General features: G+C 34.2%; 1 protein-coding gene across 1 annotated transcript; it reads right to left on the minus strand.

Annotated features, from left to right (window-relative positions):
• Positions 1-15547: 15547 nt before the first annotated feature.
• LOC6047827 (general odorant-binding protein 56d) lies at positions 15548-16254 on the minus strand. The gene is made up of 3 exons (XM_001864793.2): positions 16101-16254; positions 15891-16037; positions 15548-15824 (listed from the first exon to the last, which is right to left on the minus strand). Exons 1-3 carry the CDS (start codon positions 16152-16154, stop codon positions 15612-15614), a joined length of 414 nt encoding a protein of 137 aa, XP_001864828.1. The 5' UTR covers positions 16155-16254; the 3' UTR covers positions 15548-15611.
• Positions 16255-22993: the final 6739 nt, after the last annotated feature.

Here is a 22993-nt window from a genome sequence, read left to right on the forward strand (position 1 = left end):
CTTTTTGTACGTTGCTTTATAAATTTAAATTTTTCAAAAGAAAATTTCTGTGTTGAAAAAGAAATAATATTAAATCAAAAACAAATACAACTTATTTCAGGTTGTAACAAACTAGTAATAAAAAATGATTCTCTTAAATTCAATGCATCTCCTCACTGAGTTGCTTTCCCTTCCATATTCATTTCACTACTGAGATCACAACGCTCCTCATGCATTACACTCGACTTCTGCGAATTTTGTGCGATGCAATTTTCAGTCGAGACGATTCGATTAAACGACGACGACGACGACGACGACGACGACGGCGAATGCAGGCCAATCAACGACCCAGCTTTGATGCAATTGCGCCGCGTCGTCGTCGTCGTGTGTCTTTTTTCTTGCTTGTTCTTGGGGTCCGTTCACATATTACGAAATTCGTTGTTTTTTTTTTTAATTTCAAGTTGGAATTTATTTTTTATTAAATTGAGTTTTTAATGATTTAGGCAAGTTTCTTAGTTCAAATAGGCGTTACGTAACATCTGAACGCTCCCTAAATGCAAGTGCAAGTGCAATTGCAGTTTACTTATATTTGCGGCGCGTTCTCCTTAATCGCATGCCAGCCTGATCCACTCGACTTATGAACTAAAGAAAATAAGTTTTGTTATTGTTGAAAAATAGTTGCCGGCGTGTGTTGCGTTGGCGAGGGTTGGAGAGGATAGTTTTGCTGCACAGAACTCGGACGAGTATTGTAGTATAGCAGAGATATAGAGCGATGTAGCCGTTGCAGTGTTACGAGGAATGATCGGTACTGAGAATGAAGCTGTTTAAAATTGATGGTGGACCATGAAGACTTCAATTCTTTTTTTCTTTTTGTTTTTTATATTGTTTTGTAATTTTGATTATTTTTTAACAATTTTTAAAACATTAAAAACAACTTTAAACACTTAATAAAACAAATTCGAAAATTTTTGAAAGCTTTTGAAATGTTTATCAATTTTCTAGGAAATTTTAATTGTATTTTTTGCGCGTAAAATATGGAAAAGATTGGATTTAAAAATTGTTTTTTCATCCTTTAACAAATTCTCGTGTGAATAATGCCACCCAACCCTCAACCCCCTCCCACACAACCCTAAATCTCTTGCTAGCGAGGAAGCACAATTTTTTCCCAACTTTCTTCGCGTGTCCACTTTTTTGGCGTACCGACCTAACAGCCCGCCATGACAAGTTGCCGAAAAAAGGAGGTAAAAGGTTCCAGTTTCCAGTCGGTGACCGGAGCGAGAGAAGAAAAATAAAATAACTCACACAAAAAACGCCTCTTCCCGGGGGAAGAAAGTCCGAGAAAAAAGGAACGACCTTGCGGCTGCCAGCCGCCCCACTCCCGGATGACCATTTTTTGTAGGTTTTTTTTTGTGTGGGGAAAGAGGGATTTATTGGGCGAGGGAGAATCGGGATATAAAAACAAGCAAAGCATCGCAAAAGAATCCAACAAGAAGTGGGAAAGAGTGGGTGAGGGTTGTCACAGCTTCCAGCAGGAAGGAGGATTTTTATATTGAGATTCCATGATAAAATTAATCTAGATTATGCGAAAAATAAACTTGGGTAAAAATACAATTTAATTGATATGAAATTTCGCATTTTCTAAACATTTTTAATCACTTTGGATGGAATGGAATACCCATATTAATTACAATTAAATATTTCAAAACTTTAAATAACGTTGTCAAGGAAAGGGAAGAGCAAAACACAACTTTACATCATTTGTTTTCAAGCATTTTACGATTTTTATCGAATTGTCGTCCCAAAAAATTAACATTTATTTAAAGCCTTAAAGGTGCCTGATAGTGTTTACAACCAGAGATAAACGTTTTACAATATATTTTAAAGGCTGTTGCAAATATTTTTTGAAGCTTGACATAAAAAAATAGATGCATTTTTTTATTAGTCAGATAAAACTTGGACCATGTGACCCTAAGTGAAAGAAATGCATTTTTGCAATATTGTCCAGACTTGATTATCCGAAGGTCTCGTAAAAAATTCACTTCGGATAATCGAATCACGAAAACATTTATTATTTTTCATTGTCTAATTTTTGATTGTCGAGCATAAGTATGACCTCTAAACTACGCTTAAGTGATTTAACATTTTTAAATCCAAGATGGCGGCCAAAATGGCGGTGACGAAATATTGAAAAAAAATGCATAATGTTATTTGATAGGCAATCAACAATTCAAACTTGACTAAAATGGGGTCGCAGAACTCGAATTTGATGTTGAAGCAAAAAATGAAACAAAAAGAATCAATGTCGTGATTCGATTATCTGAAGGTTTTTATCGGAACTTCGGATAATCGAGTCTGGACTGTATTGAATTTTCGTTGGAATTCTCTAGAAAATGCTCCTGGTTCTGTTTACTGAGAATTTATTTCTTCCACAATTCGACCCCTCAGAAAAAGCAACCAAAAGTCAAAATAAAAGTGAAGTTGGCTCACACATTAAAAAAAAAATTGTGTCGTTTTCAAGATACAGGCATTATAAACGTATTTTTGAAGGTGAAATTTCGGAAATTGTTCAGTTTTCATGCAATTTAAAAATATTAAAAGAAAAAAAAGATGCAACATTTTGTAAAAAATGAGTAATTCTCGTTCTCATCTTATTTTTCAATTGTTAAAAACTGAAAAAAAAACTGTATTTTCTGCACTCTTCTTTAAAAATAAATTTAAAGATTCTAGAGCAACATTTGAAATTTTCTATAATAAGTATTTTCAAACCTTCCAAAATGTTACTCTTGGTTCTAAAGCTTCAAAAAAAATTATAGAAAATTAAACTTTTTGAAATTTTCTGCATCCTTCTAACACTTTTGACACCTTGAATTCAACATTTATCAAACATTTCAAACATTAAAACGAGAAAAATAAGCATAAGCATAAGCATAGGTGCCCACCCGCAGTTGCTACTCCGTTATTGACCAGGACCTCCAGAAGTTACATCCACGAGCCGTGGAAGATGAGTGGGTGCTATCTTTCCTCGCTTCGCAACTTCTCAAAGGCCCCTATCATGCTGATCAATACCGGCGCCGGCCACGACCAGTGGTAGAGTCACGGGGAAGTGGATGGGAATGTTAGTCCGATACTTGAGTGATAGAGACCGCCCAATCGACTGCTTCTCCGACAAAGTATCACATGAGTTTTGAGGGGGTTAGTAGACGGGTATGAGGTCAGGATTCACGAGTGGCAGTGATGTGACCATGAGCATTTTGTTTATCGGTTGAACATTTTAAATCTTAGGCAGCCGGCTGCGGAAAGATAAATAATTGATTATTTATAAAGTTTTTTTAATCGAACGCGTGCCAACCGAGCAATAACGCTATGGGCTGGACTTATCAGTATATTTTTACTGTTGGTACAATTTAGATAACGCGAGCAAATTTCAAAAAATAGTAAATAAAAGACGCTTTACTCTTCATAAAATCGATAATTTGATGAGTTAATACTGAAAGTGGCAGTTGGAATAAATTATTACGATCAACGAATATAAACGAAAAGAAAACAGGACACCACGTAACCGATTGTAATGAATTTAAAGCAATAACTTAAACGAACAAAACCGGCGGCGTGCCTTCCAATCAACGATGATAAAAGAAGGACTTATGAAAAATAAAATATCAAATAAAAGGCTCCGAAAAATACGTTGCAGAATAACCGCGAGGTCCCGCTACCAACAATCGAATACTAAAAAAAATCAAAAACGCGCGCTAATGGTCTATCCTAAATGTTAGCGTATTTTTCGATAAACGATTTTCGTCTACCTAGTCCTGAAGTTTTTGCCTAAGAAGTAACAAGTTTGTGGTTTACTGCATTCACCCAATTACCCACACACACACACACACACACACACACACACACACACACACACACACACACACACACACACACACACACACACACACACACACACACACACACACACACACACACACACACACACACACACACACACACACACACACACACACACACACACACACACACACACACACACACACACACACACACACACACCCCCCCCGAAGTTATACCGAAAGGTGGTCCCGGGGGGACAAGGGCACGGCGTTCAAGGACTGGTTTAGTGGGTCGGGAAAACACTTTTTTTGTTTTCCCAACCCCACACTACCTGAGTAATGAATTCTCAGGTGTCTGGTAGCAGATTCCGACCTTGCAAAAAAAAAAAAAAAAAAAACACACACACACACACACACAATCACGCACGCACGCACACACATACACACACAACATAAAACGAGCTCACCAAATTCACAGGATCCTATGGCGTCGATGGTTATTGGCTTTGATCACTAAAGTGATTAATTTGAAGACTCTTCAGCCAGCATTCTGATCAGATTAACAGGAGCGACAATTTTAAGTTTTAACACTTTTCGAATTTCACTCCCCCCTTTCGCCAGGAATTTCCTTTGATTCATTGTGATTGTAATTTTTTAAAAGTTGATAAATATTATTTCCACTTGTCTGTGACAATCACTGCCACACACACTTTCACCCACTTGACACTTCATACAGCAGCACACCTCGAACAGTCACCATTCCGGGGGCGCTTTTCTCTCTTCGTTCCTTCTTACGATCTTCGTTGCCTCACTACTACTCTCCGACACTTCTCAGAAAACAAGCTCTGCGTAGAAAAACGCTCTCTAGACTTCCTTTCCAAAAAAAACTCAAACGGCTCTTTCTCTTGTGGTCTCCGGCTCTTCTCTCCTAAAGCAAACTCTCAACGATTTTCAGAACTCTCCCGCTCTCCTTCTCTTATAAACCACTATCTCCTGATATTCTCGTCCAAAGCAAACCCTCAACGATTTGCAGAGCTCTCCCGCTCTTCTTCTCTTATTAACCACTCTGTCTCTCTCTTTTTTCTCATGACGCTGTTCGATTTTTTTCCTTCACGCGCCCGCCATCTTGAATAATCGCGTGGTTTTCACAAAATTACAAGATTTCACAGCTGTATTTCCACTATGACCACTGTAATGCACTGTCTCTTCCTTTAATAAACAAGCCGACCTCCTTCACAGACCATCTGTTTCAACTGAGCCTCCAGCAAACGGCCAGAAATTCGGTCATGGCCGCAGCACCACCGTGGCCGTTTTGAATAACGATTTCGTGATTTCTTGCCAGAAAATGAAAAATTCACGAGAATATAGCACTTGAAAGGCGCATAAATATCCCCTTTCTTCACAACACACTTCAACACAAAAAAAAACGAAATAAAACCGAAAAAAAGTTTAAAAATCACTACGACTCGAGACTGAACGATGCTTAGACGTCCACTCTCGCCCGATGCTCAACGCGCTCTCATTTCAAACATTAAAACGAGAAAAATCAAAATAAAAAAAAAAGTTTAGCCAAATTTGTATACAAAAAGGCAGCAACCATCACTGGCCGAACACAAAAAAAAAATAGTTATGATTGTAAAATGATTTTGATTATCATACGAAATTATGGTTAATTTTGAAGATCAGTTCTGCAAAGATTAAAGTTTAAAAAGTTAATAGTACAGGCTTAATTTAACTCAATCAATTTAAAACGGCCACCCAAAATCAGCAGATTTTAACGTTTCCCCGCCGTTGTAAGCGTCCCTAGATTAATTTTAAAAAAATACTTTAAAGATTTATTAAATATACAGTTTCAACATAGTTACCGTAAACAGGGGTAATATGATAGGGTTTCCATTTTTTAAAAGAATATTAATTTGACAAATTGTAAGTTTTTTCTCAAGATTATTATTTTCATAACATGTACAGAGGAAGGCTACCACGGTCCTTGCACTATTTTTGAAAAAAATGTTTTTTTTTTTAATAGTGTTGAAACAAAAAGTTGCGATAAAAAATCTTATTTTGATTCCGGGTTGACTTTGATAGTCATAGTTTTTCATATTGAAATCAGAATCAAGGTGTTCAAATTTAATTTTTAAGTCAAGTATACCTTCATTATTACCTTTTTAAATAAAATGCTTATTAATTTTAGGTAAAACTGTTAAAAAGCTGAATTATTCTCAAAATTCGTTACAACACCCAAGTAACATTTTTGGCTTTATCAAGGCTGTCACAACCGCTATAAAACCTATCAGCCAAAACCAACATTAAAACCACTAAGTTGTATCAGCCAGAACCCTGATAAACCTCTGTTAAAACCCAAAAGGACCTCCGCAAAAGGTTGTCATATATATTGGAGGTAATTATAATAATTTTACAGATTATTTCTCGCAGTTGCTTACTTAATTTCAGCTGTGGTTAATTTTTGTCGATAAATGTGAGGATGATAGAGCCAAAACAATCAAATTTTTGAAAAAAATGTTCAACACATTTTTGAACGTCAATGGTTATAATATGTGTGTTTTCATCAAATGCTAATCAAATTTATTGCTTTTTCAACTTTTTCTACCAAAATGGCGCTCAATCACAATCAATCAAACCATGCGTTCATCGACATATTTATGAATTGCTATTTGGCCGCGTTGAAAACGTTTTTAGGAGCTTATGGTTTTAAGTAAGCTTTTTGCATGCCCAAAGACAATTGACAGCTACAACACCCTTGGTTTTAAAGAAGCATCGGATAAAACCATTAGGCATGACATTGCCATCGGGTTTTCAAGACTCTCTCAAAACTTTAATGAAACCTTATTGAAAGCCATTTTGCTTTTATTGCCAACAGGTTTTTTGTCCGAGGCATAAAACCTTCTAAGAACCATTAAATCACCTCATGCTTATTGGTTGCTATGAAAGCCAACATAAAACTTACAACCAATCAAGATGCTACCATAAAACCTCAATAAAACTAGGTGGTGGCTAGTTGGTTTAAAAATTTTACTTGGGCAAGATTTGTTCATAAAATTATCGATTCATATTAATCATATAGCTTTTTAAACTTGTTTTGAAGCACTAATCAAAAGTTTTTACAATCTATATGAAATTTGTTCCACTGAAAATGCCTGAAAATGTTTTTTTTGTGAATTAGGTTTCAAAAACACGAAATATTTATTTTTTACATACTTATTTTACCTTCTCTTAGTGGACTACGTATTAAATTTGTGCTCTTCATTTTGTGGAAAAAAAAATCCAACCTATCGTAGTCTGCCCGTTTTACGGTACTTCCAAATCATTTGTATAGATTTTTAAGGGAATAAAAATTCCATCCTTCTTTCTTAACGCTCAACGCATGTCCAACTTACATGGACGCCCAAGCATCTCAGAAAAGTTGGAACGGCAGCTTGAACTCGCTGGTTCATAACTCAACTAATCGGGACGAGAACTTGATTTGAACAAATCTATGATTTCTGCGACCCAAACATCGTTCCAACTTTTTTTTTTAAATGCCTCCGTGGAATTTTCGGTGATTTTTTTCACACGTGAAAAAAAAAGTTTCCAGGCAGACGGTAATAACAAAATTCATGCCATTTCAATAACAAATACTGTTAAAATAACAAAAAGTGTTATGGAACATTCTTGAAAAATCATTTTTTCATAAGAGTTTAATAACAGTTTATGTTATCATAACCAAATTTGTTATTGGTCTGATTTTGGTTGGCCAAAACAACTTGGGAATAACATTTTTTGTTATGGAAGAATACATCCAACTGTTATTGGGATGATTGGATTAGTTGTTAAAATAACAAAAATAATAATAAAGATTTGTTCGAAGAATAACTAAAAGAGTTATTATTCTGTTATTACAATAACAATCCAATAACAAAAAAATCATAACGACGAATAACAAATCTTGTTACAAATAACAGAAAATGTTATTTTCCTAGTATTTTCAAATATCAAAAAATGTTATTCCCAAGTTATTTCCGTCTGCTCGGGTTGGGACGATGTTTTTGATCGCAAAATAACAGATTTGATCTAATTGAGTTCTGCAAACTTCTAGGATCATTTCGACATCCTAACAAATCACTGGAAAAAAGAAACGTCTTGATTGGGTGAGTTATGCCCGAGAACCAGCGAGTTGAAGTTACCGTTCCAATTATTTTGGAGCCTTGGGCGTAGGAATGTTTAGTTCTGGAGTTTTTTTTTAAAGGACCAATAAACCAAATTTTTAGTTTTTGCTTTTTTGGTGTTTTTCAATACCCCTGACTCAAGGCGGTTCTAAAAACACCCAAAAAGCAAAAACTGGAAATTTGGTTTATTGGACCTTTTCAAAAAAAACTCGAAAGTTGTTCTACAGTGCATTTAATACTAACGAGCAAGTTAGATTTGTTATGTTATGTTTTTTTGAGAAGTCGGAGGGTAGTACAATACCGTCAATTGAGGCGAATTCGGACCACAGCCCTAGCCCAAAGGCAACAAATTGAAGAAAAAAATCGTTGGAAAGTGTGTTTTGGATAAATTGTTCTCAGTGCTTCTTTTTTCGATAAGGTTCACAGCAAAAAAAAAGTTGAATTTTGGAATGTTGAAAATTTGGTAGGTTGAATATTTCTTATTTTTTGAGTAATATTACATAAAAAATGTTTAAAAATGTGAACCTGATGAATATTCATCAAAAACTGTTGAATATTCATCAATTCCTGATGTAATATTACACATTTTTTTCGACACAAAATCTGTCACCATTTCCTGATGAATATTACCATCATTTTTTTTTGCTGTGTTTATAAATCTCCACCTAATTTAGCGATGAAATTTTCTTCGGCCTTAATATGATTTTTTGAATAATTATTCACCAAAGATGTTAGTTGATGGTTTGGAAAATACGTAAATATGTCTGAATCTGCAAACAAAAAATAATAAATTGTGTTATAAATAGACGAGGCTAAAATTGAAAAATATGTAGCTATTGTTTTCATTCTGCATAATGATCTGATCAAGCCTGCTGATTTATTAAATTAGTATCTAAATGAAGGCAAATGAGTCACTTTCAAGCTTGAACACCTCAACAAAACCTCGACTCTCAGCTCTCCTTATAGTTGAATCTCGTTTCACAGCATGCAATTGCATCCTCTCGAATCCAACACCGGCTCCACTCTCTCAGCTCAGCTCAGATATTTCCTAGACTACTAGACCACTGCGTTGGCACAAAACTATACACCCGTTTCCCACCCCTCCCTCAACGACTACTTGATTGCGAACCCACTGCATCGCAGCATCGATTTTTCCACGCATTTTCCTGCCCTCTCTTTTTCTCTAGTTGAGAGCGTTTCTTCCCTCACTGCTGCCAGTTTTCCCATGGCTTGCTTGTCTAGCCCGCCAGCTGGCTAGTTCAATAGATAAAAATTCGCAACAGAGGCTCATGTTTTGCGAGATGCATTTCAAGATCCAACCGTCGTCGTCGTGGCTCGAAAGGAAAAATGCATATTTTCCCCCCACCACCATGGCGAGGGCGAGGGGGTGGTACTTGAAGAAGGCGAGGGGGGGGGGCGTTTCCGAAGCACAATCCCGGAGAACCGACCGGCGAGTGCTCGGGCCGGTTGGCCTTGGACATGGCACGACAGCAGGCAGTGTGGCCGCCCCGGGCAAGTCTCAGGTACAATTGCACTTACACTAGTGCACACACTGACGAAGAGCAGTCTGGCTAGATTCAGCGCACTGCATAACAGCTATCGTCAAGCTGAAGGTGGGAGAACTGAGCTGATTCTCTACCTTTAATCGCCCCGTGCAACACATGCAAATAAATGCACATATAAAAATCATCCTCAACTAAAAGTGCATCCACGAAGTGAAAAAAACAACACTCACACTCCAAAACAATTAACAACCGGTAAAGTGGTTGACATTGAAACACTGCTGAACTGTACACTGCTGAGCGTGTTGCGTCATCAAAAAGCACTCTTTTGCTGCACTGAAGTGCAAGCTGCTGCAGCGTGGCTTAAGCCCGAGCTCGAGGCTCAGTTTCAGCTCAGCCGCCCAGGTGGGAACATGCAACGATCGAGGTTTGCTTCTTTTTTGGAAGCATCAACAGGGAAAGGTTTTCTTATGTGCGTTATGCAACTTGATGCTTTCACCTGTTGAAACAGAAAATTTGTGTATTTCAAAATGAGAAACTTATTTTTTTTTCTTTTTTTATTCATTTCGTCGCCGTCGTGCTAACTTGTCGCACGGGCCAAATTGATATTAAAAAAAAACTCCGTGCATTGTTGTCACGTTTTTCTCGGAACGTCGAAATGACGCGTGCGACAAGATAGCACGACAGCGTCGATTTGTTGAAGACGAAAAATCAATCATTATTTGTATCCAAAACAATTTTTCAAATGTTACGATGATTCGGATTTAATTCTTTAATTTGTTTCAAACGGTATTAAAAATGTTTTGATTTTTGTTATTTTCATATTTTTTGGTAATTTTGGTAATTTTTGTAATTTTTGTAATTTTTGTAATTTTTGTAATTTTTGTAATTTTTGTAATTTTTGCAATTTTTGTATTTTTTGTAATTTTTGTATTTTTTGTAATTTTTGCAATTTTTGTAATTTTTGTAATTTTTGTAATTTTTGTAATTTTTGTAATTTTTGTAATTTTTGTAAATTTTGTAAATTTTGTAATTTTTGTAATTTTTGTAATTTTTGTAATTTTTGTAATTTTTGTAATTTTTGTAATTTTTGTAATTTTTGTAATTCTTGTAATTTTTGATATTTTGTAATTTTTGTAGTTTTTGTGATTTTGGTCATTTTGGTCATTTTGATCATTTTGGTCATTTTGGTCATTTTGGTCATTTTGGTCATTTTGGTCATTTTGGTCATTTTGGTCATTTGGGCATTTTGGCCATTTTGGTCATTTTGGTCATTTTGGTCATTTTTGTAATTTTTGTAATTTTTGTAATTTTTGTAATTTTTGTAATTTTTGTAATTTGTGTAATGTTTGTATTTTTTTTTAATTTTTGTAATTTTTGTAATTTTTGTAATTCTTGTAATTTTGGATATTTTGTAATTTTTGTAGTTTTTGTGATTTTGGTCATTTTGGTCATTTTGGTCATTATGGTCATTTTGGTCATTTTGGTCATTTTGGTCATTTTGGTCATTTTGGTCATTTCGGTTATTTTGGTCATTTTGGTCATTTTGGTCAGTTTGGTCATTTTGGTCATTTTGGTCATTTTGGTCATTTTGGTCATTTTGGTCATTTTGGTCATTTTGGTCATTTTGGTCATTTTGGTCATTTTGGTCATTTTGGTCAGTTTGGTCATTTTGGTCATTTCGGTCATTTCGGTAATTTTGGTCATTTTGGCAATTTCGATCATTTCGGTCATTTTGGTCATTTTGATCATTTTGGTCATTTTGGTCATTTTGGTCATTTTGGTCATTTTGGTCATTTTGGTCATTTTGGTCATTTTGGTCATTTCGGTCATTTCGGTCATTTTGGTCATTTTGGTCATTTTGGTCATTTTGGTCATTTTGGTCATTTTGGTCATTTTGGTCATTTCGGTCATTTTGGTCATTTTGGTCATTTTGGTCATTTTGGTCATTTTGGTCATTTTGGTCATTTTGGTCATTTTGGTCATTTAGGTCGTTTTGGTCATTTTGGTCATTTTGATCATTTTGGTCATTTTGGTCATTTCGGTCATTTTGGTCATTTTGATCATTTCGGTCATTTCGGTCATTTCGGTCATTTTGGTCATTTCGGTAATTTTGGTCATTTTGGCAATTTCGATCATTTCGGTCATTTTGGTCATTTTGGTCATTTTGATCATTTTGGTCATTTTGGTCATTTTGGTCATTTTGGTCATTTTGGTCATTTTGGTCATTTTGGTCATTTTGGTCATTTTGGTCATTTTGGTCATTTTGGTCATTTTGGTCATTTTGGTCATTTTGGTCATTTTGGTCATTTTGGTAATTTTGGTCATTTTGGTCATTTTGGTCATTTTGGTCATTTTGGTCAGTTTGGTCATTTAGGTCGTTTTGGTCATTTTGGTCATTTTGGTCATTTTGGTCATTTTGGTCATTTTGGTCTTTTTGGTCATTTTGGTCATTTTGGTCATTTTGGTCATTTTGTTATTTTTTTCGTTTTTTTTGGGCGGGGATTTGAGCGTCCACGTGGTTTATGGATAGTCCCCATGACGCATTGGTTGTTTATAAAAAGTAATTTAAATTTGATGTTTGAAATGGTCAAAATGATTATAATTTCTACTGTAAAATAAGTCTTTCCTGTATCATTGTTATTCGGTTTATATAAATAAAGTCCCTATAGCATCGTAGCTCGGAAGGCATCGAAAAACCAATACCTTATCCTACCAAATATGAGAATGCAGTGGTGCGCCAAGCTGAACTCATATTTTTAAATATTTTTTTTGTTAGAGGCTTTTACTTATTCAACACTCTTGAATCTCTCAGGACACTCATACCACCACCGTACTTGATGCTTAAGCAAAACCAGTAATTTCTAATAGGATTGCTGTTTTCCCTCTATTTTCCTGCAGCAGCAGCAGCTGCTGTCCCTCTTTTTTTATTTTTTATTTTTATTTTTCTCCAGCTCTCTTCCACCTAGCAGAGGCTCATACATCCGAGAAAGTGAGCCACCTTTTCTTTTTCGCCGTGCTCAAAACCTCATCAGAAAAAAGGTGGAGAAGCCAACAAACAAGCACAACAGAAAGAAGCTAATTGGATGCACTGCTGCTGCTGCTGTTGCTGTTGCATAATGGTGGAAGAAAAAGAAAACTCACTTTTATCTTTTTTCTACTCCACTCGGCTAGGAAAACATAGATTTGTTTGAGCATACAACGATGATATGAAGATATCACATGAAGAGGCCCCTGCATGTATGCAAGGGGCAGATCGTGGAAAAAATCCTTTCATCGATTTGAAACGACTTTTTATCAGAAAGAGCGCAGCGTTGCAAAAACTGAATCTCCAGAGGAGGAGCGTGGAAAAGGAGTAAGGAAAAATGGAAAAATCAACCGCGCTGGATAAATTCCGATCCGTGGGAATTTTTTATCGATCCACATGTGTGCTGCCAGGAGAGAAGCCTTCCGGGGAGGTGACGACCCCGAAAAAGGGCTCCGAAAAAAAGGACTCGTGAGTTTTTCGAAAAACGCCTGAAATGACAGCAGGGAGTGGGTTTCGTGCACACACCCCTCTGGAAACAAATTTTAAAATTTAAAACTTTTCTAGCAGTGGGCCATGATTAGGAAGCGTTTTTCTGCCTCTGCACTGCTGGTGATCACCAATCGTGACGGGCATGGCCAACTTTGCCGCACACAGAGTAGAGGAGGTAGTTTTGAAGGCGAGTTCTGATTTTTGTTTTTCGTATTTCCTCAAAACGTATTAATGAAACATAACATAGAATGGGTGTGTGTTAGGAAACAACAGCCCGGAAGCTACAACTGTCGGAACATGGCAAACACGTGTGTTCAAGCGCCGTAAAAGAAGGGGATAAATGCCTGCAGAGCTCTGCACAGTCTGCTACTGATTCTCATGAAAGAGTGTTTTTTTTCTTCTTAAAAACATAAACACTCGAGGTTGGGTGTGCGCGTTAAATGGAGGCAAATTGGAAGCAAAATTTTCGATAATTTATTCGAAACTCTGTTTTGAACAGAGGAGCATGCTACGCGGGAAGTGCGTTTATCCCCGGGACGGACGGATGCATTCCAGCTGGAAGTGTTGCTACCCGCACGTGTCTTGGTCTTAGGTGCTCGAAATTTTCTGATTAGAACCGGAAGATAAGCAAGGAAGGGCAGAGAGGTTTTTCGAGAGAGTAGGGCATAAAAAAAACTATGTTAAACATTGGTAACCATTTGAAAAAAAAAAAAAAATACAATAATAATAATCAAAACCATTTTTTCAAGGAATCATCTATTTATTTTAAAAATACAAAAATACAAAAATACAAAAATACAAAAATACAAAAATACAAAAATACAAAAATACAAAAATACAAAAATACAAAAATACAAAAATACAAAAATACAAAAATACAAAAATACAAAAATACAAAAATACAAAAATACAAAAATACAAAAATACAAAAATACAAAATACAAAAATACAAAATACAAAAATACAAAATACAAAAATACAAAATACAAAAATACAAAAATACAAAATACAAAATACAAAATACAAAAATACAAAAATACAAAAATACAAAAATACAAAATACAAAAATACAAAAATACAAAATACAAAATACAAAAATACAAAATACAAAAATACAAAATACAAAAATACAAAAATACAAAATACAAAAATACAAAAATACAAAATACAAAATACAAAAATACAAAAATACAAAATACAAAAATACAAAATACAAAAATACAAAAATACAAAAATACAACAATACAAAAATACAAAAATACAAAAATACAAAAATACAAAAATACAAAAATACAAAAATACAAAAATACAAAAATACAAAAATACAAAAATACAAAAATACAAAAATACAAAAATACTAAAATACTAAAATACAAAAATTTAGTTTTTAGTTTTTAGTTTTTAGTTTTTAGTTTTTAGTTTTTAGTTTTTAGTTTTTAGTTTTTAGTTTTTAGTTTTTAGTTTTTAGTTTTTAGTTTTTAGTTTTTAGTTTTTAGTTTTTAGTTTTTAGTTTTTAGTTTTTAGTTTTTAGTTTTAGTTTTTAGTTTTTAGTTTTTAGTTTTTAGTTTTAGTTTTTAGTTTTAGTTTTTAGTTTTTAGTTTTTAGTTTTAGTTTTAGTTTTTAGTTTTTAGTTTTTAGTTTTTAGTTTTTAGTTTTTAGTTTTTAGTTTTTAGTTTTTAGTTTTTAGTTTTTAGTTTTTAGTTTTTAGTTTTTAGTTTTTAGTTTTTAGTTTTTAGTTTTTAGTTTTTAGTTTTTAGTTTTTAGTTTTTAGTTTTTAGTTTTTAGTTTTTAGTTTTTAGTTTTTAGTTTTTAGTTTTTAGTTTTTAGTTTTTAGTTTTTAGTTTTTAGTTTTAGTTTTTAGTTTTTAGTTTTTAGTTTTTAGTTTTTAGTTTTTAGTTTTTAGTTTTTAGTTTTTAGTTTTAGTTTTTAGTTTTAGTTTTTAGTTTTTAGTTTTTAGTTTTAGTTTTTAGTTTTAGTTTTTAGTTTTTAGTTTTAGTTTTTAGTTTTTAGTTTTTAGTTTTTAGTTTTAGTTTTTAGTTTTAGTTTTTAGTTTTTAGTTTTTAGTTTTTAGTTTTTAGTTTTTAGTTTTTAGTTTTTAGTTTTTAGTTTTAGTTTTTAGTTTTTAGTTTTTAGTTTTTAGTTTTTAGTTTTTAGTTTTTAGTTTTTAGTTTTTAGTTTTTAGTTTTAGTTTTAGTTTTTAGTTTTAGTTTTAGTTTTTAGTTTTTAGTTTTTAGTTTTTAGTTTTAGTTTTTAGTTTTTAGTTTTTAGTTTTTAGTTTTTAGTTTTTAGTTTTTAGTTTTTAGTTTTTAGTTTTTAGTTTTTAGTTTTTAGTTTTTAGTTTTTAGTTTTTAGTTTTTAGTTTTTAGTTTTTAGTTTTTAGTTTTTAGTTTTTAGTTTTTAAATACCTTAACATTTATAAACTGCATTACGCAGCTTACTTAGCTATTGAGTCGTTTCAAATAGCTTGCAGTTATTTTCCCACACTTGCATTGTTCCGAATGAATCACGCATGGAAAGATTTTGCAAGTAATTGGATAAAGATCTAGCTAATTAACTGGTTATAAAATTTTATTACTGATCGAAAACGTTTCAACATCGAACTTAATCACACAACTCAAAACAGCTTCGCTTTGTTCTTCTGGTAGCAAATAAACATATCGTAGGCCGTGTCGCACGGGTTGGTCCGCCGGGTGTCACACTTGGCCACCATCGCCTTGGCCTTGTCCTCGTCGACGACCTTAGTTAAGAATTTGGTCAGGGTGTCCTTCTGCACCTCGCCCTTTTCGTTCATCAGCCTCAGCCGCTGGAAGAAGCACTGGACGTAGCACTAAGAAAAAAAAAGTTGTAAATCAACGTTGATCAAAGTAGGCGTTGTGATTCTTTGGTCACCAACCTTGGTTGCCATATCGGGGCTTGCTATGTCCTCTCCACTTTGTAGCTTTTTGGCAGATGATTCGGTGATTCCGCTTGCTTCGATGCAGTGCAGCTTGTAACCTTCGACGTCGGGAAGTTTGGTCACATCTTGTTGGTGAGAGTTACTCTAGCAAAGTAATTAAATATTTGAACAACAAACAAAAAGTCTTTAATTTTTGAAAGGACTTACTACAAAATTTCCAGCAAAAATTGCGAAAATACACAAAAGTTTATATGACGTCATTTTTCTACCGAACTGCCAAGCTGTTTTGCGTTTCGCAATGATCAAGTCTCACGTTCAACTGAGCTAAGGCTTTGATTGCCACTGATGAGTAGTTCGTTGATGAATTTTTAGCGCCTCAGGATAGTGTTAGTCTCGCTTAGGGTGGTTCTTATCGAAATTAATTCTGTTAAATTTGTGTCAAGAAGATTCCTCACCTCCAAAAGGAAAAACGCAACATCCATAAAAGAGAAAGGTTATGGCTGGTTTAATGATAAACATTTATGGGCTCGTAAAATCGTCCAGGGTCAGGTCTTTTCTACCAGCTTTGACAGCTGAAGCAACAAAAACAACAACAACAAAAGCCCAGCAAACGTCAGACTACCTCCACCGAAGCATTTGGCTCTAGTGTTTTTATTGCGACTAAATGGCTTTTTCCGACGTCTTCATTAAAGCAACGTTGTTGTTTAAATGCGCCTTTTTTATGAGTGTATCATCCATTGAGCGTGTCGTCGTCACAGCGGTTGGGCGCACATTGTGCACGCTGGTGAGAAGTGAGTTTCGCTTAGTTAAAGTGGGGGTGAATTGTTCTCACAATGCTATGGGGATGGCTTAACGTTGAAGAAGCTATTATAAAAATGTCACAAAAAAAAGCCATTTATTGTACCAGGATGGTATGGATGGAAAGAACTCTCAAAATTTGAAGAAAAGTGAAGGCTGGATAGACGATTTGTAGGCAATTGGAAAACAAATTTAATTGTTAATTAAATTCTAATCGGACTATTTCGGTGAATCTTCTTCTATGACCCTTAGTCGACCTATCTACCTAAAATTTCATCATCTTTCTTCTAAAATTTGTGTCAATTTTCACCGAAATAGTCCGATTAGAATTTAATTAACATCATTTCTCGGTGACCAAAACAATATGGGAACAAACTTAATTAGGGGAAAGAACATTAAATTCGCTTGTTTCTTAGTTATAAAGTCTCTGGGGTGAATTCGAACAGATGTAAAGCCACATTCCCTTATTTTCAATTTTGTAGATTGTTTAATAAAAAGACATTCACAGCTACAGCTAAATTTAATGCTCTGAAGTGGGTTTAGTGGAAAAAAAATCAAAACTTTTTTTCAATTTTGATGAAGTTTTAAATTTTTGCATTATTTTTTAGAATTAACTACTAAATTTGAGAATAATCTGAAAAGGATGATATTTGTACTTTTTTGTTTATGGATATAAAGTTGAAATCTACCAAATATTATTTAAAATTATTATTTCTGACCTTTCAAAAAAAACTCAAAAACCAAGAGACAAAAAAAATTACAGCATGATTTTGTCTTTAAAAACTATGAAATTGTTAATTATACGCATTTTGTTACAATTATTTGATAATCTTTAACCAAATTGATTTCCATTCTGATTTTATGATAACATCTTTATGTATAATATCTGTAACTATTCTCCTTTTATTTTGTGTATCTTGGAGCAGATTTTCGCCCTTTTGAAATGTTAGTCTTTATTACAATTCCGTTTGGAAACTACACAGAAAAAAAAAGTTGAGTTTTGGATGGTTGAAAATTTGGTTGGTTGAATATTACCTTTTTTGAATAATTTTACCTAATTTTTTTTTCAAAATATGAACCTGATAAATATTCATCAGAAAATGACGAAGTTTTTTTCATTTCTGCTGTAATATTACATATTCTTCTTGACACAAAATTTATCACCATTTCCTAATGAGTATTACCATCATTTTTTCTGAGTATTAACTTTTTTTCTCGATTCAAGTGCTGAGTACTGCAAAAATTGACTTTTCAGCACACTTGTATTGAAAAGTAATGCTTGTCAATATAATTTTGATTTGAATGGTGAATTTACTATTCACATCGACATACTTATTTTACACACGAGTTACAGTTTTTGACATTAAAAAACGAATCAATAGTTTCTAAGTTATCATCGATTGAGCTAGTACTAAGAAAAGTCATTCTTCGATTTTTTTTAAATTCTTTGCATGGCCATCTCTAAGCAACCTAATTTCGAATCAACCATTTCCAAAATAGACAGTTGTGGAAAATGTTCTCAGCTTTCAAAATATTTTTTTTCAAGGGTGGACGAGGATGGACCCTTTTTTTTGAAAATTTTAACTTAAAAATGGCCTTTACTCAAAAACGGTGTATTTTAATCAAAATTCACAGAAGTGCTTTTTAATTCTGAATTCAACATTACATCTAAGTACTAATTAGGTTTTTTTAATTTTCGGGGGAATGCTCCAAAATTAACTATTTGAAAAAAAAACTTAACTTGGCGAAAGAAAAATATCCTCAAAAATAAGCTCAAAGTTTTGTCATATAAAAAATAAATAAAAATAAAATCAAAGGGGTAAATTTTGTTTAAAACGATTTTTGTGAAACAAATAGTAAGTAAAAAATGTTTTTTCGTGTACCTATTTTTTCCGAATATGTAGTCCTAAAAATTAACTACAACTTTGTCGAAGACACCAAATCCAACAGAAAACAGATAAAGATTTTCGAAAAAAACTTGGCACATTCTGGGCAGCCCCAAATTTGCATGGAGACTTGTATGGAGAAACCAATGATGCAAAATGGCTTATTTGGACCTAATGAATCGACGAAAAAAAATCATTTAAATCAAAAAATACGATGAAAAGTCGATTTGCAAAAACGTAAAGAATTCCACTTCATATGAAAAGTGACAAGATTGCACGGAGTTTTAAAGGTTTTTGTTGAATATTTCAGGATTGAAGTTCAAATTTTGGTGATTTATTAAGGTCAAAGGGTGAGGCATTGAAAGCTACACAAAATGACGTTCTTAACTCAATTGTGCCTAAAATCGACATGAGACAAGATAGCACGATCAGGACGCAATGTTAGATTAAACATTGTTTAAAGTGATTTGGAAATTTTAAATTCATGATTGTGGCCAAAACGGCGACAGTGAAATTAAAAAAAAACTGGCATTTTTTTTATGTAAAAGGCAATCAACTACTCAATTTTACCTAAATTTGAATAATCGAACTTCGGATAATTGAAATTTTTGATAATCCAGTCTGGACATCTTCAGGACATCTACGATCCATAATACAACATTTTAAAATAAACTGGATTCTATATGTGAAAATTATGATGAGGTTAGTAAATATTTTCACTGTTCAAGAGTGATATTTCAGACTAATTTGGTATCAACTTCTTCTAAGAAATTATTTAGAACATAATATTTCAATATTATGAGTAGCGTTATTATGCTTATCTAGATCCATGCTACAACGTCTCAAACAAACTATCGTTTTCCCCTCACAATCCCACTCTACAGTCAGTTCCTCTCGTGCTCGCCTTCGCCAACGTAATCATCAGCAGCGATAGTTTCCACACTTTCAGGCTTCTCTTTCTCTCTGCTGCCGCTGCAACGGGAGAACCTTGCGCTGCTGATGCCGTTGCAACCAGTTGCATTTCTTCGCAATTTCTTCAAGATGCTCGCATGCTTTCTTGGCAGCAAAACTATCGAAAAGAGCAGAAAATGGAAATGTTCGAGTCGAGTCGAGCCGAAGAAAAGAAGGAAGGAAGGCTTCTTCTCGAGAATCTCGATATCCCGAACGCGAAGCAACTCTTCAGCGTCGTCGTTTGTTCTCTTTCCAACATGCACACTCAGCTATAAATTGTCGGGTCGTCGCTGCAGAGCCGTCTGCGTTGCACACCTCGCGAATTGTATGGTTTCGTGACTTGGCTGCAACACGCGAGTAGCAGGCGGCAAGGTTCGCGCGGTGGAAGATCCAACCAAGTCCAACGGTTCGAGTGTCATCCTAGCAGGCAACGTTGCGGGCTGAGCTGTGAAACTGCTGCTGCTGCAGTTCTTCTTGTCGTGTTCTGTTTGATGTCACGTGCCGTGGCGTGGTTACACGGAGAAAAAAGAGTTCCCAAAATCGTGAACAAGCGTTCTTGAAATTCGGAACCACGAACAAAGTGTTCAAATTCCATGGTACGATTTTGAAAAACGTACCATGAAATTTGAACACTTTGTTCGTGGTTCCGAATTTCATGAACGCTTGTTCACGATTTTGAGAACTCTTTTTTCTCCGTGTACAGTCGCAGCAGCCGCGGGCTGAAAGAAGAAACACCACTCACGCGATAGCGCAGCGCATCGGTTTCAAGGTTTATCTCTTTCTTCGCGGAAGTGATTGCAATAGTGACTCAAGTTAGCATAGGTTGTTAGTTTTCTTATATTTTTACTCATTTAATGGTATAAGACAGTTTTTTTTCTCACTGTTTATAGGCCATGGTAAATTTTATTTGAAGTGTTTGCCCACCACCACCCCTTCTTCAAAAAAGTCCCAAAACATCAGGGAGCAACAATAATTAAAATTTAAATGATATGGAAAATGCATTGCATTACATTAATATATTTTTTGGAATTTTAATCAAATAAAAATAAATAAATTGTTCGCCTTGGCGTTCTCTATTACGAGATTCCTACTCGAAACTAGAGGGCTTTTGTTAATTTGATTTGGTTAACCGCGGTGGATTTTCTTGAAATAATTCGAACTGTCAAAAATCCACCAAAGCATCCACCAAATTGATCGCACAAAAAACTGTGGTAGAAAAGTATCCACCGGTAGATGCTTTGGTGGTTTTTTGACAGTTCGAATTATTTCAAGAAAATCCACCGCGGTTAACCAAATCAAATTAACAAAACCCCTTAGGTCTCCAAAGACTTGATTGTTGAGACAATTGCAAGCCTTCTTTTCACATCATAGCTTCCATCCAGCCCGGGATTCGAACTGCCTACACGGAGAAAAAAGAGTTCCCAAAATCGTGAACAAGCGTTCATGAAAATGGGAACCACGAACAAAGTGTTCAAATTTCATGGTACCGTAAACTGGGGTCAAACGGGACACATGGGGCGAATTGGGACAGCAGTTTTAACCATGTTGGAGCACAATATTCTGATTTTTCTGGTTGGTTTCGGTTAGAACAGACTCAGGCCAACAAAATGTGTACATCCATTTCCAAGTTTAAAAGCTTTAAGTGCTCTAGAAACTGCTGTCCCTGTTCAGACTGTAGTCCCGATTCACCCCAGATTACGGTACATTTTACAAAATCGTACCATGGGATTTGAACACTTTGTCCGAGGTTCTCATTTTCATGAACGCTTGTTCACCATTTTGGGAACTCTTTTTTCTCCGTGTACCAGCGACTCCACCGAGCCAAGACCCAAGAAGACGACTCCTACACCTGGATTGAACTAACGACCTAACCTCTAGGTTAATCAAACAGGGCACTTTAAAACTTTTTGCCTTCCTCACCTCACTGAGGCAAGGCTATAAAATCACTCGAAAAATGAACTTCTTAAATACGACTCCTAGATATACCTTCACGTATACCTATCGACTCAGAATCAAATTCTGAACAAATGTCTGTGGGGATGTGTGTAGACATTATTTTATTTTTTCCACACGATTATCTCAGAACTGGTTGAACCGATTTTGGCCGGATCCGCCTTATTCTGTTCGTTTTGGGGTCACCTAAGACCCTATTAAATTTTATTCTGTTTAGTTAAGTATTTAAAAAGTTATGCCAAGAAAAAGATTTTTGTAGATACAAAAAAGGTTGATTTTTTGCCTAGCCTCAAAAGGCCGGGTCTTTTCGTTAACGTGTGAGAGTCACGCCAGATGCGAAACGCCCGGTTGCCACATTGCTTCAAATGAAAGTCTGCATGTTTTCTGGAAAAGTCTGTATCAAGTATATATTTGTTTCATAAACTTATTTTCATTTTTACTTTGTAAATATGAGGAAGGCACCAACCACCTAATGGTGGATTAAGAAACGTTTTTCTCTTTCCTCGCGGAAGGGATTGCAATAGTGACTCAAGTCAGCATAGGTTGTGTGTTTTCTTATAAGTTGATTTTTACTCCTTTAATGGTATTACACAATTTTATTTTTGTAAATTGTAAATTTTATTTAAAGTTTTCGCCCACCACCACCCCTTCTTCAAAAATGCCCGAAAACATCAGGGAAGGGGCAAAAATAATTACAATTTAAATGATATGGAAAAGGACATAAAACTTGAGGGGGATTTTTTTTCATAAATTCAGTGAAATAACAAAAAAAAGAATTTGTAATTTTGAAGCCTAACCTAACTCAAAAAATAAATAATTTAGTGTTATTACAAATTGATTAATGCTTACTGCAGTTAAACTATAAGCAATAATAAATTTGTAATAACCTTTAATTATTTATTTTTTGGGGCAGTGACATATTTTCAAACGATGAGAAAATATTTATTTTTCTCCTCATTTACGGCTTTTGTGGTTCCAAAATTATGAATTTTTAAAAAGATTTGAAATACTTTATTTGATTTCAAATTTATAAACAATCGTTATGCAAAATGTTCTGAAAAGTTGAAATCGATTTTACATGTTTTTTTTCATAAAAAAAATTAAATTTCTATCAATTACTTTTGAGAGAACTCGAAAGGGAGGGATAGAAAATATAGAAGTAATGGGCCTGAAAGATGAATGCTCAAATAATGTATTTTTTATTTACATATTTGTTTATGTATTACAAAACAATCGTATTTTTTGGAGCTTAGAGTTTTGAAGATATCGACTTAAAAATCAAGATTTTTGAAGAAAATATCTTTTTTTATATGCAAAATCAAAATTGGATTCAAAAATGACTTTATTTTATTTTTTATTTTTTGATAAATTGCATCGTTTTCAAGTGAAAGACATTTTTGGATAATTGTTACGAGAAATAGTTTTTTTTTCTTTGCCAATTCTTATTATTTTATGAAAGAACAGCATCACTGCAAAAAAAACAAACCAAAGGCTGAAAAAACTGACTGTGAG

The sequence above is a fragment of the Culex quinquefasciatus genome, chromosome 3 (genome assembly GCF_015732765.1).
Source record: "Culex quinquefasciatus strain JHB chromosome 3, VPISU_Cqui_1.0_pri_paternal, whole genome shotgun sequence".
NCBI lineage: Eukaryota > Metazoa > Arthropoda > Insecta > Diptera > Culicidae > Culex > Culex quinquefasciatus.

Bases quoted from the DNA above. Each gene is read 5' to 3' on its own strand.
- LOC6047827 (XM_001864793.2), bottom strand. From the start codon at position 16,154: ATGACGTCATATAAACTTTTGTGTATTTTCGCAATTTTTGCTGGAAAT. The intron at 16,038-16,100 runs GTAAGTCCTTTC...TTACTTTGCTAG, and splicing joins TTTTTGCTGGAAATTTTGTA to AGTAACTCTCACCAACAAGA. The intron at 15,825-15,890 runs GTTGGTGACCAA...TTTTTTTCTTAG, and splicing joins GCCCCGATATGGCAACCAAG to TGCTACGTCCAGTGCTTCTT.